The 12,802-nt window shown below is 33.9% G+C and overlaps 1 protein-coding gene across 8 annotated transcripts in view; it reads right to left on the bottom strand.

The window, feature by feature from the left end:
- The window catches only part of LOC143245129 (kelch-like protein 41b), a 60,043-nt gene that overhangs the window by 42,995 nt on the left and 4,246 nt on the right, over nt 1–12,802 (bottom strand). For 4 of the 8 annotated variants that reach the window (XM_076491059.1, XM_076491063.1, XM_076491060.1 and 1 more), the window contains exons 2-4: nt 11,917–11,973; nt 4,435–4,770; nt 1,576–1,728 (exon numbers count right to left, since the gene is read on the bottom strand). In XM_076491059.1, coding sequence (XP_076347174.1) covers nt 1,576–1,728; nt 4,435–4,770; nt 11,917–11,967 — 540 coding nt within the window. In that variant the 5' untranslated portion in view covers nt 11,968–11,973. The remainder of the gene's footprint in view (nt 1–1,575; nt 1,729–4,434; nt 4,771–11,916; nt 11,974–12,802) is intronic. The other 4 variants (XM_076491061.1, XM_076491062.1, XM_076491065.1 and 1 more) reach the window with 2 other exon arrangements.

Raw genomic sequence — 12,802 nt, 5'->3', positions numbered from 1 at the left:
TAGAAGAATGCCAAAACCCAGGAAAAGAATGTATTTATATCACTGTTGAAAAAGACTTATGTTCTCGTATATCCTAATGACACTAAAACAAGTACAAACTAGTAAGCTGGATTAAAGAAGTTGGGCATCTTCCCTCTACATCTATCACAGGTCTTGAACAGGCTGCTGAATGCAGATTCAACCATCACTCAGGAAGATTTGGAAAGTGTAAGGAACAGTGTATCAGATGTTTTTTGAAGCATGTTGAAGACAATAAGGGAAGTTGATGGTGTCGAGAGTTACCCTCTATGACAATGAAAGAAAATTAATATTCCCTAAGAAAATAGTATTGGCCATCATGATCTGATCCAGCTGAAAGATCCATTTCCAGGATCATCAAGAAAGAAGTCCAATAGTGAAACCCAGAATGATGAAGGAGAAAGTGATACAGCAAGTAAAGCACATAGTGGATCAGAGAACGAACCTAAAAAATAATCAAAAATTGAAACTGGGAAACTAGGTGCAGGATGCAGTTCTACAGACAAAGCTGGTTAGCAAGACTTAGCAATAGGATCTGCAGAGAAAAGTACGGAAAAAGAATATCACTGAGAGAGTTTATGGTTAATTATAAAGGTTACAAATTCCCTGGAAAGTAGGTGCCATTGTCAGTGTCCTTATCAAGAATACAGCACACAGATGCAGCTAGTCAAGATTTAAAGATAAAATACTGAATGTTTGGAGAAATACCATCAACATTATACCTCAAAAAAATGTGAAACCTATCAAGAAAAGGTGAATTTACAGGGTTTTAGATATGGAAAAGATGTTCTGTGATAATATAATAAATTTTTATGTCTGACTAACCAATCATGTTATTAGTTTGAGTATTTCATATTACATCAGAAAACACGTAAGCCTGGTCAAAATAGCCCCAAATACAAGATACGATGAATCAATAATTTAGAGAAGTGTTCAAAGTAGCCTCACTTTTTGGGTTACTTTGAATAGTATAACTTTTTTCTTTAATTTTCAAGAAGTTGGATATGAACATTATAATAACTTACAGAAAAGAACAGTATACCTAGGCTCCATATTTTAATAATACCTAAATCAAGTGAACTGTAGTATCTTTCAAGTGGCAAATTTTCACATCAAAAAAGTGTTCAAAGTAACCCAAGTTTGTGGTATATCATTATTCAGTAACTCAATTCATGTTAAATTGCATCAAGTCAAATAGTAGTTGCCTCAAGGCTAGTGACATTCAAATCTCTTTGGCATGCATGTGAGAAAGGTAACTACTTCTATGTGAAGAGATGAGGTATCAACTCTGAAATTACGATTTCCAAATGTTATTTTTGTCCAACTTATACATGTACTTCCTGGGGAATTATATATACTTACATTCTCAAGTATCTTACATCTTTAAGAAATTCCACAAGTAAAATACCTGAATAAAGGAAGTACACATTTTTTTTCAATACAAGATGTTTTGAACATTATTTGAACAAACAATTTGAATATCACCTTAATTTAAATACAGAAATAACTTATTATAATTTATCATTTATGTAAAGAGTAGGTAAAGTATTTCCTCACCTTAATGCATTTTTCAGATATTTCCTTAATCCCAAGTTTGCGAGAAGCATGATATACATCTCCGATTATTTGAATTCCTGGCTTCATTTGTCCAGTATACATGAACTTTAGAAGAAATTCAAAAGCTGCTGGTGTGATTCCATCAATGCAAAGCTGAAAATGAATAATTATCTTAATGTTGTGGTTGACAAAAATATAAGTTATAATAGGAAAAATTCTATATTCTTACATAAAAATTGAAATTCAGGTTCTAATTGGCAATGAATGGGCATACTTCCTGCACCTGATAAACTTCAACCCTTAAATACTCACTTAGTCTTGACATGCACTTAGCCCTCCTATTATGTTTTGGGTTTGACAATGATTCTCACAAAGATATGAAACAATTAAGTAATCTTTGAGTTTCTTATAAGTTCAAATTAAATTTTAATATTCAACACAAAATAGTAAAAGCTATTAAAAGAAATATATTTTATTAATTCAATCCCTTTTTTATTTGTTTAAAATTATATTCTGTCCAATTCATCTAAAATAGATGTACTTGAATTTTGAACAGAACAGGAGGAATAACTTACCTACATAAGCTCTAGCTATTGCAGATAGGGAAAATATTCATTAAGAAACTTTCAAAGAAACACTTCATTCTTCATCTATTCCAATAAAGAAAAATCTCTATGTAAACCTAATAGATTGGGTGTTAATATCATTTGACTGAGATCCACATGGACCCCATAAAAGTACTTACAGGTTAAATACTGTGATCTTCATACAGTAAATACAAAAATTTCTAAGATGTAACTGTTATATTCCAACATGTCTTAAATTATGCTTTAAGAACTGATTGCAGAATAGATTCTTGTTGGGACCATACTAATTAAAATGAAAAAAAAAAAAAGATTGACTAATAATTTTCCAAGAGTTGTCATAGAGATGGGTGTCTATGGGTTTCAATAGCAGGTGATGTAGTAGGCACCAAATAGTAAAAACAGTGAACTGTGGAACAGTCATGAGCCTCTCCAAGCTGGGAGACATCCTTCCAGGGAAACCATGGATCACATATTTCACAAAAACCCAACAGACAAGCTGCTGACATAAACTTGTTGCCCTTTTACATAGAATAGAGGTCAAATATTCAACCAAAGGTTGGAGTCTACAAGTATACCTATAACACTGTACCACCAACACTTTGAGACTAGTGTTGGCCAAGAGTACTTGGATGAAATGTTATACCATCCCACAAGTCCCTGTGAACATGACTATGAAGATTTCTCCACTGGTGGGATACACCCAAGAAATATCTTGACCACTTTTTTTAACCATTTCACTGGAATGAATATGTTTATGGACAGACAGTGCAAAGTTGAGATGAGTCTGTACATTTAGGTGTTTGACTTCATCAAGCATTAGAGTGCAGATAAAAGAACTGACAGTATTTATCTGGCAGTTCCTGATGAACCAGATGAAGAAGTGACAAATTCAGAAATTGCTCTAACGACTGTTTTGAACTAATTGATAAGCAGCTAAAACAGTTGTTTGGTTGAAAAAAAACAATAACTGAAAGGAAGTGTCTTTCTAAGCCAACAAATGTTTGCACTATGTTGTCTGATAATTGTTTGTTTATTTCAGAGTTTAAAACAGCAGGTGCTAGTAGATGTCATGTCTAAAAAATCAACACTTTGCAAAACTGAACATGATACCTACCAAGTTCAAAGCTTGACTGAAATGGTGTTGCAACTTTTGCTTGCCAAACTATCAGGTGATTTTATTTGGTCAAATGTACTTCAAAGTTTCACAAGAATCAATTACCTGATGCAGCAGAGTGTTAGAAGTTATTACAAAGCATATTGCAAGGTCTTAGATATATCATCCCAAGTCACCTGAAAATCATAGTTTCTCCATTTACAGTAAGGAAGTTGTGTTCATCTAAATGTATATTGATATATAATGTAAAAACAAAACAAATATTAATATTAGCTTACCAGAAGTTTTGTAAAAAACCTTAAATTGGGTGAGTTCTATCACTGATTATTTATTTTATGATGCCTGAAAAAAGTGTTAAATTTGATGGCAGCACATTATAGGGTTGCAATTATCAAGATATAACTTCAGAAAATAGCCATGAGGCTACCAAAGTCTATTTCATGCTACTAGTGTACGAGTTGATGTGTGATGTTGATACATGTGTATAGCAATACATATACTGATTAATAGAGCAGCGGAAATCTTGTATCAGGAGAAACTACCTATATTTAGATTATTAATTAACAGTTATAATATTCTATCCTGTCTTCTAACATTATCTATTTTAGGAAATACTAAATAGATGTACACCTGCATTTACAGTATTGTACCATTTGTTTCATTTTCATACTTAAAATGACTTTCAATTGTAAATCATTGCACATGTGATATGTTTTACATAAATCCAGATTCTTATAGTTTTATTTGAAAAATTTACTGTATTTTAGGCTTTTCATCTACTGAAATGGAAACAAACACTGTAATTAATAACAATGATGATGTAGCACTTAATGACATTTAAATATTCAAAACTTACAATGCATAACTTAAACTGATTAATAAATATTCACACAACCCAAAATGTATTTTGTAATTATTATGATACTAATTAACTTTAGTAAAGCATGTAAAACAGAATTGCTCATTACTTTTATCCTCAAACATTGTGGCTTTTGAGTTTAAATATCTAAAACCAAAACAGTTTGTATCCACACATGACATACACCTCTTTTCAAGCTTGGAAACAGAAATAAGAAAATTAATTTTCTTCAACTGATAAATAACACACTCAATAAGCCACATGCACTGTTAACATATATGAGAATAAATTATGAATACCTTGCTTATTTTGTTAATTTCTTTTTCACAGATATGTTGCTTGAAGACAGGAGAGAAGCATGATAAAACAGCTTTATGAGCTTGAAAAGTGTGTGTTCCTATTTGAACAGTAACATCTATCAGATTATTTTTTTTCCAAAGCATAGCTGTATGATGGCCAAGTTTTGTATAGTGGTCAACATCAGACCCTCTGCTGTCTGACATGTATGGACATCCTAACTGGGCATACATTACAGTATCTTTCCTGTTACTAAAAGGCATAACATCCATGGAAATGTCACTTTTCTCAGCTGGAACTATTGCAGCAGTATCTCCAACAGTACTAACTGAAATGTTCTGAGAATTTACAACACAAAAACTTTTGAAATATATTCATATCTACTTAAAAAAAAATTGAAATACATTTCACAACTTCCATAAAAGTATAATATTTCACCTTCAAGTGTATTTTTGAAACTCAAACCACTGTGTTATGAAAATCATTATTTTGGAAAATACAAGTTATAAGAAAGTATCTTTGCAAAAAAATTTCATTTAATGATATAAGTATGGGTTCAGGAATTGTTATTCTGATATAATGATATAAGTATGGGTTCAGGAATTGTTATTCTGATATAATGATATAAGTATGGGTTCAGGAATTGTTATTCTGATACTTTCTTTTTTGTGTGACTGCATACTTTTACAATGGTATACACTCTTACATACAAGTTTGTTTTCAATGTTATTTAATCACTGATGGTGAATATGTAAATAAATAGTTTAATTATGACCTAATTATTTTCCTGAATTTCATAACATCTTTTGAAGGCTTCATTGGATAAGAAATTAGATAATTCATGGCAGTTTATTATACAAACATTATTCTCAATTTGTAAAGAATTATCACTTGATATACGTTAACTATTAAAAATTATAAAGATAAATTTCATTAACAGCACATAAACCATATGATCAGGTTAAACAAAAATAAAGGGTTCAAGTGTGACTATACTATAACCTGTTTCACTATAAAAACTAGGCCCTTAGAAATAACAAAGTTAACATTTTCCAACAATGAAATCATATTTTTCATAGATACTTACCTCCTCTAATATATAGCTTTCCTAATTCATTGCTGTCACCTATATATTAAAGTTTTTGTTCATCACTAGCCTAACTCCACCCTCATTGTTGCATACATATAATCATCTGACAACCCTCCACCAATAGAACTATGAAACAGCCTCCTTGCTCAGCTGACTCCCTCTATATTGATTGTTGAGTCATCATTTTGAGATTAAGCATGAAAGTAAGATGAACTAGAAGTGGGGTGGAAAAATGGGAAATGTTCAGAATGGTACTTATCAGAAATACATTTTCAGCTTTGGAAAATGTTAACTTCTGATATTATAAGTAACCTCTTCTCTCATATCTGAATCAGTGGAGAGACTATTAAAAACTTTCACCTGGATAAGTCACCTTTGGAAATTGCCTGAAGGAAACCTAAAGAGTGTGATGCACTATATCTCAAAAAAGTATAGTGGCACACTCAAGGAAGGGAAGAATAGTGTTGCAAGAATAATTGGACGATACAGGCACAGTCCAACACCTGCATGAGGTTTTCAGAAGTGCAATAACATGCCAGTCTTTAACTAGTAGCACCAGGATTTTGCTTTCCAAACCTCAATAAAAAAAGGATCTCTACCATCCTCACTTCAATCCTAGTGAGTCAGAATGGAAAAGTAACATTTGTTCCACAACTGAGTAAGAATGTATGCTATCTGGTTCTGCACCACTCCAGCAACATTCCATCTAGGAATGCTACTTCTGAGTAGCAACAATATGGTGGAAAGCCAATATATGGTTTAAACAGTAATAGATGGAAAAAACATCACAGCCCAAATCTTTATTGAATGTAACTGGTCACACTCTGGAAGCAGCTTCCATGGTCCACCACCAAACTGACTGTACATTAGTAACTGGCAAAGATTCCATGCTCTATTTAAATAACAATAAGGAACAAAGATGTGGTAAGAATTTAGAGGAGTGTATCCCTGTTAGCCAGTGCAATGGGTGACTATAAAAACCCTATTTTTAAAAGCAGGCCAGCACTAGGTGTTAAACTAGGCATGGAGGATTGGCTCAAATCCTCTGTCTTCTTTACTTATGATAGTCCATGAGTGGGTATAGACTGAATTTTTTTTCAAAAAATGAGCAATACAAGTATTCTTCAAACAGTCTTGTGGACACACCTCATTCCATAGGTAAGCATTATATTGGACCAGAACATCTGTAAACTGTGCAGATTTTAAGTATACCCCGGCAAGCAATACTTGCCAATGATCCTGTAAGGTACTAGATGACTCTTTAAAAATAGGGTATGAAAGAAGAAAACTTATCCAATCAGATATTGCATGATATGTGAAGAACAGTTAACAAAGGCAGTTCATAGCCCAACAAAAAAGAAACAGATAATTGACTTGAGATAATATATTACTAAAATATGAAGGGTTGTCAATATGACAGCAAAAACAATCTCCCCAATATACAACAGACGTGAGCAGCAAAAAAATGATTAAGGTGACAGATTTGATGGGAGGCATCTGAAAACAACAATATACATCTACATTCAGTGAAGTGTGTACCAAATGGATGAGATGTCAGAGTCATCCAATGAGAATAACAGGAGAAAGACCACAAGTGCAAGAATGGATCCATGGAATGAAGACACAGGCTCAGAAACCATAAAAGGAAAACTGCAAGCTATATAATAACATATAGAAGATAAAGGAGGCAACCTGAATCTGATTAGAAATAAAGATCAGAAATTAAAAGAAAAGATATGAGTGTGAATACACTCTTATACTTAAGTGCCACAGATGTTTTAAGAAGAAAAGTGTGATTTAAATAGAAAAGGGTATACAGTGTAGGAGAAATGGAACAGAGTGTGAAAAGAAACAATGGCACATGCACTGACCATAGGTAAGAAAGAGGAAATAATTTTAAAGGAATATATTGTATAGGGAATAAGAAGTCATAGGTTCAAAGGTAGGTAGAGTAAAGGTATGTGGAATAACATTAAAGTCCCAGTATGCAAGGCACCTGTAAGATGTATTTGTTTGTTTGAAGTTAATCATAAAGCTATACAATAGGCTAACTTTGCATTTCATACCATGAGTATCAAAACCAGAATTCTAGCATTTTAAGTCTGCAAATATACCACTATGCCATTGGGGAGGTATGAGGTGTACAGGTAATTTGAAACATGCCTCCCAACAGGCAAAACCAAACAAAATGATAGTAATACTAATGCCATCACAAGAAGCTGAAAACCAATTAAGATTGGTAGACAGAATAATATAAAAATTAAGCATATAGGTCAGAATATTTAGAATTATAACTTTTAATGTGGCACCTCCTCTCACATAAATAGCTAAAATCTCACATTGAATAAGTGGAGAGTGAAGGAACTGGTGCATGGGAAAGAAGCATCCTTTGAAAACATCTGAAGAACACCACACCACTTCTGTACTAGATACACTCTTCATCCAGTGGGAAAGAGATGCCACAGACATGGGTAGAAATTGGGAGGAGCACATTCAAACGGGAAAGAAAAATGGTTGAATAGAGATCCAAAACATACAGTATTGGAATCTCAATCCCATAGTGTACATCAATGTCAATGTCAGTTAAAGGATGTACTGCTAGGTGAACAGTGGCTAAGATGCAGTGGACAATATAGAGCAAGTCAACTGCATACAAAACCCAACAACTGGAAATTGACATCCACATGAGAGAAAGGTTGAGGAATATATACCATCAGCAAATCAACTACAATCTAAAACCCAGCTACCAGGTAGGAAAGAGAATCATACTGTCTTCATCTCAAGATCAACATACTGGAGAGAATTTCATAGTTCCCCAGTCTATGAATGTGAAAACGTATTCGACCTATACAAGAACTTGACATCTGGATGACTGGTAGAGTTAAAATGTCTCTGTAATATAAACTATCACATTCAAGGTCCAGCATGGTGAGGTGGTTAGGGCACTTGATGCATAATTTGAGGGTTGTAGGTTTGATTCCCATCACATCAAACATGCTTGCCCTTTCTGTTGTGAGGGTGTTATAATGTGATGGTAAACCCCACTATTTATTGGTAAAAGTGTAGCCCAAGAGTTGGCAGTGGGCAGTAATGACTATCTGCCTTTCCTCTAGTCTTATACTGCTAAATTATGGAAGGCTAATGCATATAGCTCCCTTGTGTAGCTTTGCATGAAATTCCAAAAACAAACAAACAAAATCATACTCAAAACTAATCAAACAGGAACTGTTCCAAGCACAGTAACAATCTTAGAACAAGAAAATCACCGAGAGATAGGGCAAGAGGAATAACCATATAAATCTGCAAGTTCCACCACCATGACCAACAACACAGGTGGAGGGAGTAAAGAGTATAAACAAGTGAGAAAAGAGAGACACTTATAATACATGTGTGAGGAATTATGTTGATTGGTTCTGCTCTGAATCCAAAACCCAGCCACTGAGGTTTGTGTGGAGTAGGATGAGGGATCTCAATCAAAGGGGTGAACTGCAATTGTGACTGCTTACTCCAAAACTAATACATCCATTTTGATAAACCTGTACAAAAATGGAGCACCAGATTGGAGAACATTTCATCATCTACACCAGCAGAACACCACTGACCTATTCTCAACTAAATGGTTGTATCTTTATTTATTGTATATCACTATCACATTCAGAAGGATACCTCCATGGTCCAACACTCCAGCAGCTTGGAACTGCAAAGTGGTAAAGACTCCAATACTCCATTCGAAGAAAGGAGGAAAAAAAATGTAGTGTAGAATCAGGAGGAACATCCACACCAGAGACAGTGCAATGGATGACCAAAAAACCCTATTTTGAAAAGCAGGCCAAACCTGATTTATTTAATCTAAGGAATAGCAGGGATGGGCAGATAATCCCTTCTGTTTTATCCATGAAGTCCATTGGTTAGTATGATCTGGGAAGGGCATATTTATAAAGCAAATATATCTTAATGAATAACTGATTAGCAATCTTGTAAAACACCCCATATCTAGTTTATGCAATTCTCATAAACAGTGAGCATTTTGTGGTTATGGAAATTATAAAAGTGAAGTTAAAATTGCCTTAAAATGGAAGTTTTAGTATAATTCTTAGGATTAAAGTATAGCTGGAAAATACCACTCACTTCAGAGCAAGACCCTGGTCAAAATATGGAACAGACCACTGACAGATAAGATGTATAACAAAAGAAAGAAATCTTACTCAGTTACTGTTTCACCATAGAGTGAAGGGTGGCAAGAGGTGGATGATGGTACCCCAACAAGGGAGAGGTAACTACCTAAATTAGAGAATGAGGGATGGACAAATGAGGTATAGAACCAGTGCTTGAGAAACAAAGTACCCCTAATGGATGACAGGGTTGACATGCAGGGAAAAGTGAATGTGTCTGATTGAAGTGGAAATACCAGTAATTGATGAAGGGAAAAAAAAGACAAGGAATAAAAGGCCAATCAAACCACAATTTAAACCCAAAGAGTAAAGGAGAAAAGTGGAAAAAATTACAGACAAAGGAATACTGTAAGGGAATGAAACTGTGAGAAATGTATTCAACAAATAAATGCCTTGAAAGTAAAAGAGCAACCTACAGCACATATTAGACATACAATGCATCCAGATCCAACCAAGAATAAAGGTGGAAGATGGCATAAAACAAAAAAGTAAAAAATAATATGTCACATGAATCCCCAAAGTGTATGTTAGTAAAATCATTTCAGAACAAAAATGACATATCAAGCCAGAACAGCCAAGAAAACTAGATCTGTGTCAGCCAGGAAGGATAAATCAGAATAACCCGACTCAGAGTGAAATGGATGAACAAACATCTTGGGAAGAAGACAGATGGAATGAGAAAAACTAAAGTTATAAACTGGATCTTGTCCTGTCTGAAAATGTCAATAGCCATGGTAAATGGATGTTGAATCAGAAGCCAAAAACAAAAGAGTAACTCAAACAAAAAAATAAAAAGCTTCTCATGGAGGAGTGCCCCAGAGGAAGCAGAGCCACCAAACATTTGAAAACTAAGAGGTTCTTTCTTCAAAGAAAAAGTGTTTGGACTGGAAAGATGATCAGCAATGAGAGCAAAAACACCTGAAACATGAAACTTCAGGAGATGTATGTCAACGTGTAGGTTCAAAGAGAGATCTACTGCTTACCACAAAGGGAATAAGCAAGAGTGTCCTCTTGGTGAGTAATATAAGCCACCACCATTAAATAGCCAGAATGAAACATGTTTAGTTAAATCTAGACAAAAGAAAAAATGAACTTAAGGGCACTAGACTTGCAGGGTCAGGATATTAACATAATAAGACTTTTCATTTGTAGTCTGTTGTCCTGAAGCCTCTTATTGATTGAACCATGCCCTTGCCTTTGTAGATTGACATTAGGAAAGAGAAACAATCCAGATGAGGGAGGGAGCAGTAAACCCAATATCATGGAGGATATATTCAACCACCTATGTATATAGTCAAAGAGAGAAGGATAAAAGTTAAGAGTAAAATTCAAAGGAACCCTAACAACAGAACATGGGTCATGCAGCATCCCCTGAAAAGACTGTGATTTTACTAGATCCTAAGTGAAAAGTGCTCCTGTACAAACCAAATATTCCAATGCTTTGGAACCCCACTACCAGTAAGATAGTGAACCATAATGGGTTGGATAACACAGAACTCCTTCAAGTGCATTCAAGGAGAAGAATTGATGGTTAAAATTGAGAAGTTGTTCAAAAGTACACTGTCCAAATAGACTAGAATATGAGGAATGTAACAGGTAAAAGTTATAAAACTAGAAATTTCAACTACCCAAGCTAAATGTGAAAGAACCAAATGAAAATGTTATAACCACCCCTGTTTGGAAGAAGCTAACTAAAGCTAGACATCCAAGTAATGATGTTAGTAAAATACACCAAAAGGTGGAAGTCAGGTAAACTGCAAACCACCAAACAAAATATGTATAAAACTGAAACAAGTCTAAAAGGTGAGACATATAATTGGTATCAAATCACTTGGTGAATAAACCTAAGACAGCATCCTGAAAAATTGGCTTTCTCAGTCCTTCAGAAATAACCCACTCAAATGTGATGAAAGACTACATATTAAAATTAGGAAGATCTAAGTGATTGCAGCAGAACTGAATGATCCAGAACTCTAATCAACTTTGATCATAAATAATGAATCAAGAAACCTAGGAGTTAAGCAGGTAAATAATGGGAAGGTACTGGACATGGAAAAAGAATAAATATTATAATGTCCCAGAATGAAACAAAAAAAAGCAAATAAAAACAGTAAACACCAAAAGATACACTGCACTTACAAATGTACTATGACTACTAAATGTGTTTTTTTATATAACTTGTGACTTAAAAAGTAAATAATACAATACAAAATATAACTTACACAACTATTTGATTTAGCTGTTGTTAAATTTTCTGCCCTTGCAATCTTCATGCTGACCTAGAATTGAAAGCAACCACATTAACATAAACATATCATTCACAGAAATAAGAAATGCAAAGTTTAACATCAAAAGTATGTGTGTATGTTTTCTTACACCAAAGCTACATCAGGCTATCTGCTGAGTCCTCTGAGGAGAACTGAACCCCTGATTTTAGTGTTACAAATCCATGGACTTACCACTGCACTAGTGAAAAACGTTAATATCAAGCAGTTTATTTATCCAAATAGCATTTTTATTATTATATATAAAAATGATTTTTTTACATTGTAATTGTAATTGAACAGTGATGAAGAGAATATTTCTGCAGTAAAATTTAACATTTCCTAAAATGAAATACATATTTCTAATAATATCAACCACATCTCACAATTTCAACTGTTATTTAATTGCAAAAATTTCTTTCTTATCCCATCTAAACATGGTTTGATTTTTTTCTTGCTTGCTTCAGTCTTTTATGCCACACTTAACTGCCCTTGGAGTATGGAGGTAAGTATTGTTGCACATATGTTTTCAATTTAAGAAAATGTTAACTTCAAAATGTACCTCTTCTCTCACATACAGCTATAATCCATCATTGATAAGGTGGAGGGGCTGGTGACAACATTATCCATACAGAAAGCTCCAGCATAGATCATGGGTGTGTCAATAGAAGAATAACATCCAGAACAGGTATGCTTTTCACCCAGAACTTAATTTATGTACTGTGGGTGGAAATTCACATAATTTACAATAAAATAATACCATCTGGTAGGTTCCTAGATGGTCTTATGGAACATCCCATTTCAACAGTGTCTGTTGCAACCTGTAGTAATTATAGTAAAAGTG

Source organism: Tachypleus tridentatus, chromosome 2 (genome assembly GCF_004210375.1).
Source record: "Tachypleus tridentatus isolate NWPU-2018 chromosome 2, ASM421037v1, whole genome shotgun sequence".
Classification (NCBI taxonomy): Eukaryota; Metazoa; Arthropoda; class Merostomata; order Xiphosura; family Limulidae; genus Tachypleus; species Tachypleus tridentatus.
This window is presented reverse-complemented; position numbering and strand designations above follow the sequence as displayed.